Below are 19,826 nucleotides of genomic sequence, written 5' to 3' on the forward strand. Positions count from 1 at the left end.
TGCTCGCAGAAAAACCTACATCCAGCGATCCCAAATTGGTGACCCCGACGTGATGTGAACACGTAAGTCGCAACCTGCAACAGCCGTATTGATGAGCATTGACGACTGAAAAACGCCGTGGCAACAACTTTCGCCCAGCATCGGCCTCATCAGGGCCCCCGCAAGCTCACCGCTTACCCGGTCCAGCAACTACGACGCTGAGCGAGATACATCGGTCGCCGCCACGGCTAGATCGGTCCAATACACCCGGATTGTCGAGAGTCAACGCAATTGGAAGTTTGTGCATAAAAAAATCTCAAGAGGAAGTTCGCCGAAATTGTATTTCAACAACCACTTGAGTGACGTCATCGGCGTGGGTGCTATGCCGCGCCACCGTGGTTCGCCATCGGCAACATCGGCATCGGCCGTACTAGCAAATGACTGCTCCTGTCAACTGTCAACTTAGCTGTCAACTGTCAACTTAGCTGTCAACTGTCAACTTAGCTGTCACCTGTCAACTTAGCTGTCACCTGTCAACTTAGCTGTCACCTGTCAACTTAGCTGTCACCTGTCAACGTGCTTCGTTCCGGTTCACGCAAGTACTGCTTATCTACGTTTTTGCCGGAGACTTGGAAATTACAAGTCCATTACAGACATTTTAACTCTTGGTCTCTCGTGGCTCGCCGGCGAGCCAAGACAGCTACATGACATTTGCGTGTGTCACGGGATTATAACCTTATATACTACATAATAAGGTTATTTTTCCGTCACACGCGTAGCTGTTTGACAAGTCATGACGGGTTAACCTCAGTGAAGTTCAATCTTAACGATAACATCCAGTGACATTCGGTGTGACTGCTATTTAAATTTAAAGTGCCATATAGCATTTGTTAATATTGTTTACATTTAATCCAACTTTGTTTACATTAACTTAAATTTGTTCATACCTTTGTATAAAATAAGTGATGGCAATCAGCCGGACTAACCGTAACGTTAATACTCATTGTAGAAATTCGCTCAATGGTTATTGTCCATTTAGATTAAGTATATATTTTGTATTTGCTTATATCAAACCACACAACTAATTTCTAAGTATTTTACCATTTTGTGTTCATTTATGTTTATCTGCTATTTTATGTTTATCACAAGTGCAAATATCTAAAAACCTAAATTTTATTATTGTGTGTGGTGACGGTTGGTTGTGGTTCCTTTCCAACACCTGCTTATTCATTCCCTTTCATTAACCATGTCTGAGGAATTGCTAGCTCGCCTCTCCGCTTTGGAGGCTGAAAACGCTAATCTGCGCGCCTCGCAAGTGCAACCTAATGCTACGTCCATATGCAGGGTTGCTATAAAACTGCCACCATTTTGGCCTGATAGGGCAAACGTTTGGTTTGCTCAAGCAGAGGCACAGTTTTTGCTTGCAGGGATTACCACGGATGAGACCAAATACAGTCACATTCTCAGCAAAATTGATCATCAAATTGCTGGGGAAATCGAGGACATAGTGGCCAATCCCCCCGGCTCAGGACAAATATAAAAACTTAAAAAACACACTTGTCAAACGGTTTTCTTCATCTGAAGAACAAAGGTTGAGGGAGAACTTCTCAGTGAGGAGGAACTTGGTGATAGGAAACCATCACAATTCCTCCGTCACCTGAAATCTCTTGCAGGGCCCACATTTACCGACGACAACATCCTTCGTCAGTTATGGCTACGACGCTTACCTCAGCATGTTCAAGGCATCCTCGCCGCCCAGGCCGATCTCGGTTTGGAGAGGATCGCCGACATAGCTGACAAGATTGTTGAGGCGCAACCAGCTACTGCAAATGTTTGCGCCACTGCCGCCGCGCCTTCTCTGACCACCTTGATGGAGCAGATTGAGGAGCTAAGAAAGCAAGTTGCTGCTCTATCCTCCACCCGCACTGGTCGCTTTAGGTCTCGGGATCGCTCCTCATCTAGAAGAAGGCAATCTTCCCGCAATACCACTTACAATGCCCGCTCGAGTTGTTGGTATCACAAGAAGTATGGTACAAAGGCCAACAAGTGTGTTACTCCTTGCAACTGGGAGTCGGAAAACCCTCCGAGCAATCAGTAGCGGCGGCGACTGATTGCGACTCCACTCAACCCAACGGCCGCCGTCTATTTGTCACTGACCATGTCACTAAGCGACAATTCCTTATTGACACTGGGTCTGATCTATGCTGCTACCCACGCCGCTGGCTTGCAGGTCAGAGGAAACCCACTGACTACGAGCTCAGCGCCGCTAATGGGAGCAGTATTAAGACCTACGGCACTATTAACTTGACACTGAACCTTGGTCTCCGCCGGAAATTTATTTGGCAGTTCGTCGTTGCCGACGTTACCACCGCTATTCTGGGCTCAGATTTCCTGTCTTATTACCATCTTTTGCCAGATTGTCGCAATAAAAAAATTGGTTGACGGAACCACTAGCCTTTCAGCTTCCGCCTCTTCTGCAACATCGGAGCAACCCAGTATCAAAGCCGTTGCTTCAGCCAATTCTGCTTTCGCACAGGTGCTGGCAGAGTTTCCTGATATAACCCGTCCACCAGGCCTTCCCAGGACGGTCAAACACAACACTGTCCACTTTATAAAAACAACGGACGGGCCACCCATTTCCTGTCAGCCTCGGCGTTTGGCTCCGCAGAAATTAATCTCAGCCAAAAAGGAATTTGATGACATGATTCAATCAGGCATCGCACGACCATCTAAAAGTGCCTGGTCGTCCCCCTTGCACATGGCCATCAAAAAAGACAACACTTGGCGTCCCTGTGGCGATTACAGGTCACTGAACGCCAGAACAATACCAGACCGCTACCCGGTCCGACACATCAACGACTTTGCCCACAATCTTGCAGGTGCCAATATCTTTAGCACCCTCGACCTGGTCAAGGCCTACCACCAGATCCCCGTGGCAGAAGAGGACGTCCCGAAGACCGCCATCGTTACTCCGTTTGGCCTCTTCGAATTTCCCTTCATGACCTTCGGTCTCCGTAACGCCGGTCAAACCTTTCAAAGGTTTGTCGATGAGGTCACACGGGGTCTCGACTTTTGTTTTCCCTACGTGGATGACATCCTCGTCTACTCTGCAGATGAGGCTCTCCACCGGGAGCATCTTCGGATTCTTTTCGGGCGCCTCCAAAATTACGGGGTAGTAATCAACCCTTCGAAGTGTATCCTTGGTGCTCGTGAAGTGGCATTTCTGGGTTACCATATCAGCCCAGAAGGCACCAGACCCCACAAGAACGAGTGCAAGCTATTTTGAGTTTTCCCCCTCCGAAGACTATACAAGGTGTGCGTCGTTTTCTCGGCATGTTAAACTATTACCGCCGTTTCGTGCCTCACGCCGCGCAGTTCCAGGCCCCACTTATCGACGCTGTGGTCGCTACCAATGGCAAAGGCGCTAAACCATTTACATGGTCGCCTGAGCTACTGACGCAGTTTGAGGCCTGTAAAAGGAGTCTATCCAATGCCACTTTGCTACAGCATCCGATTAACGACGCGCCCCTTGGATTGTTTACGGACGCTTCAAGTGCCCATGTCGGATCCTGCCTTCAGCAGAAAATTGATGGGCAGTGGTTTCCCCTTGCTTTCTTTAGCAGGAAACTTACCACACAACAAGCGCAGTGGCCAACTTATTACCGCGAGCTGCTGGCGGTGTACGAAAGCGTACAACACTTCCGCCACGTTCTCGAGGTTCAGCACGTGACCATATTCACAGATCATAAACCACTCCTATACGCTTTTGTGCAGCGTAGGGAAAAACTCCCACCCTCACAGTTGAACCAACTATCTTTTATTAGTCAGTTCACCACTGACATTAAATATATTAAGGGAGAGGACAATGTCGTCGCTGACGCAATGTCACGCGTCGACGCTATCGCTCTCGAGCAAGACTATGAAGACCTTGCTAAATCACAGGAGACTGATCAGGAGTTAGCTGAGCTTCTTCTCCATAACTCTAGCCTTCAGTTGACTAAAGTCGTCATTCCTGGCACTGACATCCTGGTCACCTGTGATATGTCTACCGGTAAGCCTCGTCCCTATTTAACCCCTACTTTTCGCAGAGCAGCCTTCAACAAACTGCATAACTTAAGTCACCCAGGCGCTCGTGCTACAACCCATCTCGTGACCAAACGTTTCGTCTGGCCTTCTGTCAAAAAGGATTGCAAGGAGTGGGCTCGCACTTGTGAGGCGTGTCAACGTGCTAAAGTGTCGCGCCACAACTCTGCTCCGCCCGGCAAATTCGACCTTCCATCCGGTCGTTTCCGACACGTCCACCTCGACATCGTCGGTCCCTTGCCGGTTTGCAATGATTTCCGCTATTGTTTAACAGCTATTGACAGAGGTACCAGATGGCCCGAGGTGTGGCCAATGCGTTCCATAACCGCAGAGGAAGTGGCCGAGACTTTCACCAGAGAATGGATTCCCCGCTTCGGCGTTCCTTTAGTCATAACCACTGATCAAGGTACTCAGTTTGAGTCGGACCTTTTCCGCCGACTGATGATACACTTCGCCACCAAGCGCATTAGAACAACTTCTTACCACCCCTGTGCTAACGGGATGATAGAACGCGTTCATCGCCAACTTAAAGCTGCACTTATGTGCCACCAGGATTCTTGGGTTCGTGCGCTCCCTTTCGTCCTCCTTGGCATGCGGTCCGCCTTCAAGGAAGATATTAAGTGCACAACTGCTGAAATGCTCTATGGAGAAACTCTCCGCCTACCTGGAGAAATGTTAATTTCAAATCCTGGACCTGTTGGCATCGAGGACTCAGCAGATTTTGTCGTACAATTGCGACGCAAAATGTCGACTGTACGCCCAATTCCTGCTTCCAGTCATTCTAAACCCTCAACCTTCATCTTCAAGGAACTTGCATCGGCGACACACGTATTTCTCCGTGACGATACCGTTAGACGCCCCCTACAACCACCGTACACCGGTCCATTCCGGGTCGTAGACCGTGCCGAAGACGGCAAGACTATGACACTGGACATCAAGGGAAAGTGCGTCGTTGTCAGCGTGGATCGGCTCAAACCGGCCTTCATTGACCACACTAACCTTAGCTCTAGCGATTCTAGCTTGTCTGAGCCGCCGATGAAACTACCGAATGTTCCTGGAAAGTCTGTCCTCCCACAATCCATTTTTCCTAACTCTCCCCCTTCTGTATCACCAGATAAGACCGCAACCACAACTAACTTGCCCTATACTACTAGATCTGGTAGGCGCGTTAAATTTAAGGATTTTCCCGATTTTTGTTAACCTTTTATCCTTCTCCGTGGGGGGTGGTGTGGCGTATCCGAACGCCACTCGGTATGTCTATGGACAAAAACTAAAACGGAGTATTGTCTACGACAAGGGAACTCACACACACCGAACACACGCAGTGGAGTGCGCGGCTCTGTACAATTAAACGATAAAATAAAAGGCCGTTATAAGAAGACCGAATTTTTATTATTGTCAGCCTCAATACGGTGCTCGCAGAAAAACCTACATCCAGCGATCCCAAATATTCATACAGAAACAGCATGCAATGTAAATGAAATTTACATAATTTGGTTTTGGATGGCATGTCTTAAAAACAATGTTAAAGAAAAACATATTTTTGTCTTGATAAATGTGAACTTGTCTTAGAACTCCTCAAGCGAAGTCACCATTACTTGACACTATTCGTGTTTAATTATATTGTACAATCTTATCACATATAATAGATTAATTGTAAAATTCAGGATTTGATAAAGTGCCTGTGACGCGAGGCGCGTCTCTAACGACATGCTGAGAAGCTGCGGCCGCGCACTCTCGACCGCGCAAGCGTCCTATCCACTCGCTTCGATCGAATTACGTTGTGTTCATTAGTGATTGTGATTTGTGTAGTAAAGTTTGCGTAAGTTTGTCACTATTAATTTTATAGGAATAATAACGTATTGTGCCTGTATTGCCTCATTCAACTGTGTTCCATATTTTACGAGGCGTAGTGATCATTTTATTTGTATTTTCCATGGAGAAATATGATCGGAAATAGCATCTTTTATGATACCCAAAAAGAAAAACATATGAATAAAAATGTGCTCATACCAATGCTCTTTCAGGACTTCATCGTTGTACCAAATTACATTCAAATTAATGCACATTACACCGGTTTCTAACATATAAATATTGTCACAAACTTTCGTGTTTATACTTACTTATTATATGTATGCTTATATCTCAAAAAAACGTATAAATTTGTCATTAATTACGTATTATCAAATAAAACCTTGAACCTTCTCAATAAGTTTCAATCAGATGTTTTGTTAGAAAATTGTGATGTCATGGTCACCGGCACGTACTATAAAAAAAGTATTTTTAGCTATAATCGATATTAGCTAACTATTAATATTGAATAGCGATAATATTTATCTTCCGGTACGTAACGGGTTGTTATTGCCTCTGGCATTGCATTCTATGGACGCAGATGGTGTTTACCATCAGGCGGACGGCTTGCTCGTTTGCCTACTACTTCAATAAAAAAAAAATACAAAAACATCCAAAGACATTAAAGAAACTGTATTGGATATTTGAGAGTTTTAAGCAGTATCGAAAGAGAGAATTATAAATACTTAACATTAAACTTACTAATATTTAACTTAAAATTTATTTAACGTCATATTATAAGTAGGTTTTTTCGTTAATTAATAATATTCGGCATCTAAGTAAAATAAATTCGTTTTTTAAATGTCATAATATCTTTTCTTTAAATAAAAAACAATAAGAAATGTTAATTATAATATATAATACGTATTTAGAACTATTGCAATTTTAACAATATAGTCAATAGCTTGTCTGTGTAAAAAAACTATTGTATTACGGACATGATGCTGATATCAACACGTTACGTCACTCAAGGTCAATGGACTAGGCTGACACAATACGATGGACAGTTCGACAATGGCTCGTACAAAATAATCAATAATCAAAACATCTATAATGAAACATCCGCATAGCCTCCAAGATTGCTACAAGACTCCTCATATTTATTAATAAAGGTGTTTTTAAATGCATGCCCATTATAATAAATGTTTACTGGTGGTAGGTCTCTCATATGTGGTCCGCCTGGATAGGTATTAGGTACCACCGCAATGTCTATTTCTGCCGCTAAGCACCAGTGTGTAGTCACGGTTGTGTTCCGGTTTGAAGGACATTGTAGCCAGTGTAACTACTGGACATAATAAGACATTCATGTTTTGGATGGCGAGCGCAGTGGAACATCAAACAATACTTTGTAATTCAAGGTGTTGGATGGTGTTTCTACTGTTAATGGGCGGTCGTATCGCTTACCATCTAGCGAACCGCAAGCTCGTCATTCAAACAATAACAAAAAAATCAAGAAGTATCTATCTTACTTTCTCAATGGCATATTTATAATGAAATCTGGAATCAATTAAGCAATTCATGATTGTTACACATCAGACACTTAATATTATTGTCATTAATATATTATACTAGGTTTTACCTGCGGCTCCGTCCGTGCGAAATGTTTTTGAGGATAAATATTTTCCCGGGATAAAAGTAGTTTATAGCACTCGGAGTAATGTAGCTTCCCACTAGTAGAAAATATTTTAAAATCGGTTTTAATAGCTTCTGAAATATTCGCGCGTTCAAACAAACTCTTTAGATTTATAATGTTAGTATAGATAAGATTTTACTATCAGGTTATTTTATTATTAGGTCTTTAATCATACCCTAAATTTTATCTAATATTTGAGACTGGCCAGTACGATTTAATATTATATTATTAATTGTTCTTTATTTGAAAGAGGCGAATGTTATTTCAATTTTTAATGTTAATTAGGATTTCAGTGTCCAAACTTTATAAACAAACATTAAAGTTTTATTTTATTATTTAAATGTTAAATTTCATAATAAATTCTATTACAAAATATTTAACGGTATTGTAAAATTTCCTATAAAGGTACAAGAAGGATTTTACTGAATGCACATGCTTTATTTATCCTCAAATAATTTCCTCCTGTAATTGAGAACACGGAACACTAACCGCAAAACAAACAAGTTTGTATTAATTACCTACTTATTACCTCCGTACCTACATTGTAAGATTTTTCCTAGTTTTTGCGTCATCATGATCCCGTGGGAACAGTATACGATCTAGTGTCGCATAGCTTTAAGAAAAGAAGAATAAATAAAATGTCATTTAAAGTGTGACGAAGCATTTTTATTCAAAAGTCTTACTCGATTTCAAATTTTACAGTATGCTATACTTAGAATTCAGAAATGGTGATTTTTAAGAAAAAGTGTTAGAACATTTTTTAAAGAGAATTGCATGTTTTACAAATTTTGTTAAACCTATTTTCATGATAAAATTAATAGTTTCTTTGAAATATCCAAGAAAACCATAGTAACGCATTTGACTTCGAATATTTTTTTCACACATAGATTCGATGTGAACATTCACATTATTTTTATAATGGTGTTCACAATATCCGTACCAATTTTCAGTTTTACACGATTGTAACCTTACTACTATTATTCGAGGAATCGTGATTAGATTATCCGGTAATCCCATTTGATAATTTAGTTGTTTTAGTATGATTTCATTGATTACAACTTTACTTAGCGCTATAGCTATAAATACTTATGAAATCCTGTTGCAACACAATCGACGTAATTTTTGTCATTAGTCATGTAATAATATTTATGACTTTTATGATTCATGAAACTGCGTATCTGACGTCACCCATCCTCTACGTCACCTGTCACCCTTTTCTGACAATAGCTTCAACTCCATTTGCGACCAACTTAAGACGCAAAGTTGTGTGAATCTTAGTGGAGAGCAATTTTGTATTAATGAAGCAATGGTACCGAATAATATAACATTGTAAATTTTACGTAAAGTGTTGTTATTGTTCGGCCAGTGAGATTGCTTTAAGCGTATGATCTACCATTCGATTCCTCTGGATGTGTAGTGTTTTAATTGAAATCACTCCTAGCCAAATTTTGGCCATAAATGTCGGTATGCAGGAAATGTTATAGTGCACAAGTATGTGCGTAATATACAGATGTACTCTCTGTTCCTTCATTCTCATAGTCTAGTGAGACGGCAATCCGACATGACCGGAGAGAGATCAGGCGCAGTACCAACGGCTTTACGTGCTTTCCAAGGAGACTCCTAGCTGCGGCTGAATAATTTTTAAGAAAACCCAATCACAATTATTTTTGGCCCGACTCGAGATTCGAACCCAGGACCTCAGCACCGTAGTCGTAACCGTACCGCGTATTACAACTACGCCACTGAGACAGTCAATCTTATTTATAGCCACCAACATGTAACTGATTTGTTCCCTCAATTGTTATTGCAAACATCAAATCACGCGCGCCGCCATCACCTTAATATATTATTACGTTGTATGCGAAGCTAATTATTATCTGAAGTGTAAGTGTATGTATTTATGAAGCATACTTACGTAAAAATATCTTCAATGTTGCAGTTTGTCTTCCGGTATTATTATATTCAAACACTGTGTACTACGTTGATTTGATTTTTTTGTACTTTACAGTTGTTGAGAATATCTTACGTAATGTTTATTTAATTATTAGAAAAAAACGAGTTGGGTACCTACAAACGTGGTTTAAAGGAGTATTTTCTGTTTTTTTTTGTTATGCTAGCACGACAAAAAGGTACTTACTGCACTCGATCGTAAGTTGAGCGGTGTCCAATAGGATGTTGATTAACGAGAGATGATTACCCGTCGACAGTCGACATAATTATGCCGGCCTGTTGGAATAATATTCGTTATTTTGCATTCAGCATTATTATTATTTACAAGATATCTATATGTCAGTTGGGATAATTCACAGATTTCTATCCTAGAATATATTTTGCTATTGAATTAAGTGCGTTAGCTAACTCTTGGTAGAAAAGAAAGTCGAAGGATAACTATCCGATAAATCTAGTTTGTATAGAATGGCGAGGGATCACCGAGTATAACGCTGACTGTACGTGGTGAAAATCCGCCATACTGACTACTAAAAGCACTCCAGGATCTATCGGTGAATATCAAATTCAGGCCGGTACAATCTTGGCCACAGTCACAGATGCCTCCCTCAGCTGATTACACTGGAGATGATTTAGGGGAATAAGGACCTAATTTCCTAAATCCTATTTTGATTATGTACTTCCAACACACGCAGTTTGACCAATATGTCGTGAAAGAAAAATTATCTTGAATATTTCGTATCGATATTAAATTTTATATCGTCTAATTTTCAACCTCTACCATAATAGAATGCACAATCTGAAGATTAAATGTTTACAACCGCCGTATATCAAAATGATAAGCTATCAGTCTGTAGATTCAGTAGTGATTCTTTATATTTAATGTATTGCCAACAATGAAATAAAAAAGTCCTTAAAGTCGCTCCCACAGACGTTATATAAGGGCATACAATACTATAATAACAAATGTTTAAAGTATTAAATGCCCAAGTATTACCAACATCTTTAAAATATCGTATAACATATTGGGCATTGCATAACAATCTATAACCATCAGTTCGGACGTAATTTCCTAGGAAGCAATTAATGAATAAAATATAAAACGAACTGACCTTTGGATTTTGGACACCGAGCGGCGATAGCCTAGTTGGGTGTGGAACGGACTGCCAAGACGAATGTCCGCAGGTTCAAAATCCAAGAGCACACACCTCTGACTTTTCTAAAATTATGTGTGTATTCTTTGTGAATTTATCGTATAGGAAAACATCGTGAGGAAACCTGCACGTCTGAGAAGTTCTCTATAGGAATTTCAAAGGTGTGTGAAGTCTACCAATCCGCACTAGGCCAGCGTGGTGGACTAAGGCCTAATCCTTCTCAGTAGTAGAGGAGGCCCGTGCTTAGCAGTGGGCAAGTATACCTAGTCTTGCCATAAATATTGTAATAAAGAAAAAAGAAAATTGTTAACTGCAAATAACATTTATTACTTTTACAGTGTGTCAGTTTAATACATAAATATAAAACAATTAAAAATATAAAAAGCTTATTCGAAGTGGTCTCCATTGGCTGCAATACAGTCCTTTAAACGATGAGGCCAGTTATCAATAGAAGCACGCACTCTTTCCATGGGAAAATTCTTCACTGCCAATCGTATAGATTGTTTTAGGGACTCCAAATTATCATGGCGTTTAGAGCAAGCTGTACTCTCTAAAACTGACCACAAATCATAATCCAGCGGATTAAGATCGGGACTAGACGACGGCCAGTCTTCAGCTCTGATGAAGTCCGAAACGTTCGATTCCAACCAAGACTGCGTGGACCGAGCTTTATGACCCGGCGCCGAGTCTTGCTGGAAGGACCATACTTGGTTATTGAACATGGTGATGTTAAGGGGCTTAACTACCTTCTCAAGAATGGTATCTTGATACACTTGTGCCGATGTTTTGATACCTTTTTCACAAAAATATGGCTCAGTCACTCCTTCATAGCTAACACCCCACCAAACCATCACTGAAGTCGGATAATGTCCACGTTGCACTCTGTCGACTAATTGGGAAGCTTCCTTAGAGCTTTGAGCATAAATACGGTCATTTTGTTTGTTAAAATGTTGCTCAATTGTAAAAATTTTCTCATCCGTAAACAAAATTTTTCTGTGACCTCCCTTTGCGTACCGCTTCAGTAGTTGTTTCGATTTTACCACCCTATTCTTCTTTAAATTATCAGTTAAGAAATGGCCAGTGCGTCTCTTATAGGCTGCAAGTCCTAAGTCATCTTTTAAAATACGCGACATGGTTCTAGGTGCTATCTTCATTTCCCGAGATAAAATCTTTTGCTTTCGGACAGGATTTCTTCGAATTCTTTCCCTTACTGCTTTGACCACCTTTTTCGTACGAACACTACGTGGACGGCCAGATCTTTTCTGTCACAAACAGAGGAGGTCTCATTGTACCTATTAATAGCCCGGTACACAAACATTTTACTAATACCAAGTGTATGGAGAGTTTTAAAAATTGCATTTGGCTCCATACCTACTTTGTGTAATGCTATCACAGCGATTCGGTTCTCTTTATCACCCCACACCATTTTAATATCGCAAAATATTTTACAATGTATTGGCGCCAAAATGAGAAAACACAATGAACAATCGTATAAAAATGACAGATTCGAAATTCAAATGTAATATTTTTTTATAATTAAGTGTAACAGTATTTATGGCCAGACTAAGTATAATACAGAGCTGATATTATTATGTTATTATTACCTTTGGATTAGCCTCTTTATTGTGTTGCAATTTATTATAATTACAACAAAATATAACAAATTGCAACACGATTGAGTTGAAGAATGTTACATAACGGCATAATAATCTATCATTTTTGTTGGAGACTGAGATAAAATGTGGCCAAATGTTTTTAAAACATTATAAAGCGCATGTGCGAGACAAGACGTCACAGCGTCCTTAAACTGTTTACAGAAAATGTGCTAATATGCCCATTAAAACAGTGCAAAAGACGATATTAAAGAAATATGAATTATTTTCAGTGGTGTTTTGCTATTTCACGGTAGTTTGAGCAACCGTCGCATAAGCGTGTGTGCATAAAAGTTTATTTTTATTTTTATGAAGAATCTATGTGTTGCTTGCGGCTTTGCCGGTGTGAATTGTGTTTTACCCTACAAAAGTCCTTTAAACACTAGCGATCAATAACGCCATCCGTACGACGCCAGCGCCATTTTAGGAATATGAATAATAATTCCAGAATATTCTATATAAGCAAATTACTGAGACAAAAAATAACCTATGTGCTAATTAAGAATATATTCTATCTGTGTGCCAAATTTCATCCAAATGCGGTCAACCGTTTCTGTGTTTACTTATAACAAACAACCAAACATTTTCACGAACCTCAACCTCAACCAAACATTGTCAATTTTCATTTTTAATATTGGTTAGGTAAAATATTGTGGAATTTTATCGAAAGTAGTTCTCTATAATTGATCGCTCTCGGTGAACATCTTTACGTTATTATATCCGGAAAAAATATCATGATCCTACAGCTGCAATAATTTTTCGGTGAGCGTTGTCAATCCGTGAATTTATGTTTACCATAAAGTAAATATTATAGAGAATTAATCTATGCCCATCTGAATCATTTAGTAAGATTGATAATAAAATCTTCTAGTTTGCACAAGCCTGGGATCCTTTTTTACATTTAATTAAACTGGAACCCAAAAGACCGGCTGTCAGACTTGAAGACACTGTGAGCTCATTCCGTGTAGACCGGAACGTCAAAGCTAAAAATATAATTAAAAAATTTAAAAATTTTAGAGAAGAATTGTAACTGACTTTTCGGATAACCAACACCTCAGTTTTCCCCATTACTATGAAGGCTGGAAAGTCCTTAAAACATAGGGAAAAAAATTATAATATAAAAACCGTGATTAAATCCGAAACATAGTTTTATTTCAATATCTTATCGTTGGTCTTATCTATCGCTTTTAATTCAACTGAAATTATGACAAACCGTTCTAAATCATGCGTAGGCTCATCATACGCATTAATGCAAATGTGTGTAAGATTAGGGGCCTCTTTTGGTCTACGAGAGCATGTCCAACGTTTTTTTATTACGAATGTGACGAATCCAGTGCATAGTTTTGCTTAGTACTAGATAGTGAAAAGGCGGTAGTTTATTGGGTTTATGGGCAGGTTTTGATTAGTATCGAGCAAACGGCTATTTATTCTTGGTATTCATTAATTATTTGTATAAAAGTATAAATAATAATGCATAAGTTATCCTTAGCATGTTCGGCAATGATTAGGGTACATGTAACCTCAGCAACTGCTCGGAACCACTGGGTTAGGACACATTTACTAATCAGAGGAAGAGAAAGATTAAAGTTTACACTTGACTGGTATAAATTTGATTGGTGGCCTTTATACATATATCTTGGAAATTATATTCCGCATTATGTCCAGGTGTACTTACCGTGTATCACCATGTTTCATTTTATCTTTAAGTAGATTATTGAGTACAAAGTAAATAAACGATAAATCACAATGCCAAAGCTAAGTATTTATAATATACTTGACAATAAATAAGGTCTGGTGGCCTTGAGATCTTATCCTATTATTAAATCTCACCCGTTGATAAAAACTTTCCTGTTCTCTTTCTATACATGTTTTAAATATACTGTAAAGAGTGCTCATAATGTTTCTTTTTTATAGATTGTGTCATTTCCCTTGAATATTACTTTTAGCGCCTATGACTCGGCAGTCAATACTCTTCATACGCTGTGATTTAAGTTATCAATTGAAATGTCGATATATTTATTGAATAGCGATGACCTCAAAATATTGAATAATTTGACTGCGGCTCAGCGGATATTGCATTTCAGAGCGAAACTGAAATGCAACTATTAATACAGTACTAGGTCAGTTACACCGAACCTGCTACCTGCTGATCTGTTGCTTGCGGCCAACCCGACCTAAAAATCTCATTAAAACTAAAGAAACCATTCTAAAGATAGCTTGAATTGTATTGTAATTGTTGCATCTTACACTATTTTACAAGTATTTCACGCAAGTTGCAAAAATGATTTAATTTGTTTGTTACAATCAACTGCCTGCTTGTCATCAACCTCTATAAAACAAAGATTAAATCAGTGGAAGATTTCAGAAGACATATTATTCAAAGTTTTGGGTGCTAAAATACTTTTTATGGGCAGGCGATCATCATCAGTCAGACGATATTATAACTTGATTTATGGTACCTAGTACGAAAAGAGGTTGGCTTGCAGATTTCTGATATCATTAAGTTATAGATTGTACAACGTTTGAATTACAGGTAAAATGCGGCTGTGGTTGTGGGCGGCATGCCTGCTGCAAGGGTTGTGGTGTTTGAGCGCATATCACGTGTTGGTGGTGTTTCCGGTGCCGTCGCGTAGCCACAACGCCCTCGGTAAGGGTGTGGTGGATGCGCTGCTGCAGGCCGGACATGAGGTAACCGTCACAAATCTTTCAACAACAATTCTACAATTTAATATATCGTTGTGTTATGTACCCACATAATAAAAAAACAACAAAATATATGCAGACCATTTTATTTTTATTTGGTAGGTAAGTATATTCTATGCTATTTGTGTTAATAATATGTTTGGTTGGTTGAACCAATAACTATTGATTTACGATTTTACTTGATACTACGTTGTCGTTGGCTTTACATTAAACACTATGTATTTTCTAGGTGTCGTGGGCCACTCCGTATCCCCCGAAGGAGAAGGTGAAGAACCTGAATATTATTGACGTGAGCATCACTACGCCGATAATAGATGGTGGGTTTAGTAACTCGAGCGCTGTAGTTTTAGCTCTAATCAAATAACATTGCAATACGGATATAAAAATTTCGCATATTGAAATTAAACTACTTTCGTGGTCACGGGGGGGACTGAAGGCAGCAAAGTCTTTGCAATGTCGGGAGAAAACTAAAATATAAAAAACCGCGATAAAATCTGAAAAATAGTTTAACTTCAATGTCTAACATTCGCGTAAACATAAGAATTCATTAATTACTTATATATTTAACTCTATACAACTTAAAACTTGAAGCAAATGAATGATGCACGTGTGTGCATCATTCATTTGCTTGATGGGGGGATATATGGGGGATGTGTGTGTACACATCCCCCATATATCCCCCCCGAAAGGGTATGCAGAAGCACAACCAGGGCACCCACTTTTCGCCAAGTGTGTTCCGTTCCGTGATGTGAAACGTGGCGAGAGCCTATGGCCATATCGGGCATAAATTTCAGACTTTGGGCTGATACTGAGCAGAAAATCTCAAACGTCACTTTGCCCGACCCGGGATTTGAAACCAGGATCTTAGAGCAATGCTGTACCGCGCATGCAGTATAACTATGCCAGCGAGGCGATACGATAGTCTATAAAACAAGCCATCAGGACAGTAAAAAAGGGATACGCGGGAAAATTTATTAAATAGTAATTGTTCTTCCCATCTATAAAACATTGGACGATGTTGTTTCTAAAACGTCATCTAATTTATCTCAAAACAGTATGTGTATATTTCAGCGCTTGAAACGAGTATGGAGATGATGGTGAAGATGGCCATGAACTTCACGCAATTGAAGACGTACACAAGGACTATCAGCAAGACTGCGATCACTGCGCCCGCGCTACGCGACGCTGTGATCAAGGGACAATTCGACGCTGTCGTCACCGAGTACTTTTTCTCTGAAACCGATGCCGGGTAAGTCCATTGTCCATATTGACCATTTATTTATCACAGTAGACTAATACTAATATAAATTATAGTTCTGTCTTCGTACATCATCAAAATTCGTTTAAGCGGTTTTAGCATTTATTTCTAGCAAACATCTCCATAAACTATAATTGTAGATATTTAAAAATTTTGCTGGTGATTCTACTCGCTTAAATCCTTTCTTGGAATAAGAGTTCTATTGTACATTTTATTGCAACTGCATTTTATAATTGTTATTTTTTGTTCCAGTTATGCAGCAGTTCTGAAGGTGCCGTGGATTCAGGTGAACGGCGTGATGATGAATCCTGTGTTGGAGGACCAGATGGACGAGGTGCGCTCCATCTCCACGGTGCCGCAGTTATTCAACAGCGCCGTCATGCCCATGCCCTTCCTCAACAGGCTCCTTAACAGCTTCATGTACCTCACAATGGCAGCAGACAAGTGGTAAGTCTATACTTGGTTATTAAAATTCTAAATAATGTGTCGGACATGTATTTTTCCTCATAAACATCTGTGTTTCTAGATTTTGGCCTAGTAAGGCAAATAGGAATTATATAAGGTTATTGGCTATATATTCTTTTCCAGGATGGATTGGTCTGAAATATCGTCTATGTACAAGGAGATGTTCGCCCCCCTAGCCTCGGCGCGTGGTACCTCCCTCCCGTCGTTCGACGAGGCGTACTACAACGTGTCGGTGTTGCTGGTCAACTCGCACGGCTCGTACGCGCCGGCCTTGAGCCTGCCGCCCAATGTTGTCGAGGTCGGCGGGTACCATCTTAAGGACAGCGTTCCCCCGCTCCCTAAGGTAAGTGGCGAAGTAATAGTTGAACTACTGAAATTAGAATTAAACGTACAGATTGTATTTTTATTTCACGTGGAATTAAATTTATAATAATTTACTGATTTCTATATATTTATTATAATCGAATTTTATTTGTTTTTTGTGGATTTTAGAAGTAACTATTCAAATACAGATGTCGCTACATGGTTATAAAAAATATCTTATATTGATTCAGGATCTGCAAGAGCTACTGGACGGGTCACCGCAGGGCGTGGTGTACTTCAGCATGGGCTCGGTGCTGAAGTCAGCTAAGTTCCCCGACGTCACCAAGCGCGAGCTGCTGCAGGTGCTGGGCGAGCTCAAGCAAACCGTGCTCTGGAAATTCGAGGAGCAGCTCGAGAACATGCCCAAGAACGTACACATCAGATCCTGGATGCCGCAAGACAGCATATTAGGTAGGAGTAATTATTAAAAAAACGTTATAGGTTGTTAATTAATTTATGTAAACTACTTTTTTTTAATGAGTGTATTTTTTATGATGAGTAAAAATTAAATCACTTAAAAAATATGAAACCATGTTAATTAAATCTAGTTAGAGATTTACATACTTCAAGATGTTTTGGACATCGTCGGCTTTGCTTGGACTCAACCACGGTGGTCTCATGGAGATTAATAGCGTTTTCATCTGCACTTCCAGCTCACCCCAACGTAAAAGTTTTCATAACCCACGGCGGGTTGCTGAGCACGCTGGAGGCGCTAAACAGTGGCGTGCCGCTGCTAGCCGTGCCAATTTTTGGAGACCAGCCCGCCAATGCGGAGCGTATTGCTCTCGCCGGCTTCGGACGGCACATCAAGTTCCGCCCAGAGATGGCCCAGGATCTGAAGGTCGAGCTGCGTGAAATGCTTTCGAATGACAGGTGAGCATAACAATTTACGGGGGTTGGTTATGTTGATTTTATTGGTCTCTTGACTCAGTATCAAAAATCGACGATTGATTGGCTGCTGTACCTGAAGGGTTACCAGGGATCGTTCAAGGTGCCCCATTTTATAATTAGTGCAGCTAAGTACTAATATAATTCTGATGAACGTCGAGCTCTATTGATAGTGGCCATTTTGATTTTCTTGCAGTCTAGTTCTACTATTAAACTTAGCGCAGTTATCAAAGTCCGCCCCTTTTGGCTTTTGGTGTTCTTTACATCAGCCGGATGTACTTCTTTTTACAGATACACTGACTTTATTTTCAATGTACCGCTTTTATATACATAGTACTTATTGGTGTCCGGGTTAGCCTGACTTTTTTGCTCAGTCTCTTGGGTAACATTACAATAAAAAATGAAGCGACTACGTTTCTACAAAGATAATATATTCTGTAAATTATGTATATTTTATATATACTTAAACATCAAAATTGATACGCTCCTCTAACCCTATATTTTGCAGTGAACAGATGCAAACTGATTGACAAGTATTCCAAAAATATGTTTTGAAGAGATCCTTTCTTTCTAGTTACCTAAAAAAGGCGAAGTCCTTGTCGAGCCTGTTCCATAACCGCGTGGTGCCGCCGAAGAAGCTCATCTCGCGTTACATAGAGCTGGCCATCGAGACTAACGGTAAACATTAGTGTTGCGACATCTATTAACATACAACTGTAGCAACTAGTGTTGCAATTAATAGTTATAAATTAATCCTTTTAAGGCGATACCTCAAGGTCCATTTTCATACATTTTGTGTCACCTTTAATCTGGGTAACTAAACAAGTATTGGCAAGTAAAGAATTTAAATTCACCTCTAGTTAGTGATTAGTTCTCGCAGTTGAAAGAAAAACGTAAAAATAATTAATAATCATGGATATTTCGGCCTTTAAAATTTCGTCATATTAAATTTTAAAGGCCGAAATATCCATGATTATTAATTATTTTACGTTTTTCTTCAACTGCGAGAACTAATCACTAACTAGAGGTGAATTTAAATTCTTTACTTGCCAATATTTGTTTAGTTACCCAGATTAAAGCCGAAACAAAATGTATGAAAATGGACCTTGAGGTATCGCCTTAAGTAAAAAGAAAAAAAATAACAGGTTAAATTAAAAGTTAGATATAACTGTTAATGAGTTATAAAATGAATATTCTAATAGTTTTTGATAAGGTGTCTTTATAATTTTTTTATAAAAACACAAATGTTTAAAGGTGATAGGAAATGTTGTTGTTCAACTAATTTTGTGGCTGATTGTATCACAATGGATTCACATTTAATCTGTAAAACCGATGAAGTCCTAAGTTTGATCTCCAGTTTGGAAAATCAAAATAATTTATACAGTTCAATAGTTATTCGAATAAAAATAGAATTGTCAGATAAGATTGCCCCACAAAATCCACGACTATTATGTTATAATTGAGATGTTTTTCTGTTAGATACACCTCTGTCCCGCTATTTAGTCGAAACGCGAAAGTTTCTTATAATTAACTTGTTTTCTGTTAGGTGCACCTCTGTCCACCCCTTTGTAGTTGTTTTGTTGCTACGTGATAGTTTTTGTCAGTTATGTGTATGTGGATTCCAGGTGCGTACCACCTCCGCTCGAGCAGCCGGCTATACCCGTGGTACCAGCGCTGGATGCTGGATCAACTCGCGCTAGTACTGCTGGTGCTCTTACTGGCGTTCCTCGCCTTGAGGTTCGCCTTTAGGGCAGTCTCCAACAAAATATGGGGCAACAAGTCCATAAAAGTGAATAAAGTTAAGAAAAATTAGGTTATTTATGTGTCTTATTTATCATCTTTTAAATACG

The 19,826-nt window shown here is 39.6% G+C and overlaps 2 protein-coding genes across 2 annotated transcripts; both read left to right on the forward strand.

Annotated features, from left to right (window-relative positions):
- Positions 1 to 1,225: 1,225 nt before the first annotated feature.
- On the forward strand, positions 1,226 to 2,077 carry LOC119190677. The gene is made up of 2 exons (XM_037443053.1): positions 1,226 to 1,311; positions 1,564 to 2,077. Exons 1-2 carry the CDS (start codon positions 1,226 to 1,228, stop codon positions 2,075 to 2,077), a joined length of 600 nt encoding a protein of 199 aa, XP_037298950.1.
- A 3,664-nt stretch (positions 2,078 to 5,741) lies between these two features.
- Positions 5,742 to 19,793, forward strand: LOC115450401 (UDP-glucosyltransferase 2). The gene is made up of 10 exons (XM_030178409.2): positions 5,742 to 5,884; positions 14,833 to 14,987; positions 15,232 to 15,319; positions 16,074 to 16,251; positions 16,513 to 16,707; positions 16,849 to 17,068; positions 17,280 to 17,499; positions 17,742 to 17,961; positions 18,551 to 18,654; positions 19,602 to 19,793. The coding sequence occupies exons 2-10, from the start codon at positions 14,838 to 14,840 to the stop codon at positions 19,787 to 19,789; spliced, it is 1,563 nt and encodes a 520-aa protein (XP_030034269.1). The 5' UTR covers positions 5,742 to 5,884; positions 14,833 to 14,837; the 3' UTR covers positions 19,790 to 19,793.
- Positions 19,794 to 19,826: the final 33 nt, after the last annotated feature.

This window comes from Manduca sexta, chromosome 26 (assembly GCF_014839805.1).
Source record: "Manduca sexta isolate Smith_Timp_Sample1 chromosome 26, JHU_Msex_v1.0, whole genome shotgun sequence".
NCBI lineage: Eukaryota > Metazoa > Arthropoda > Insecta > Lepidoptera > Sphingidae > Manduca > Manduca sexta.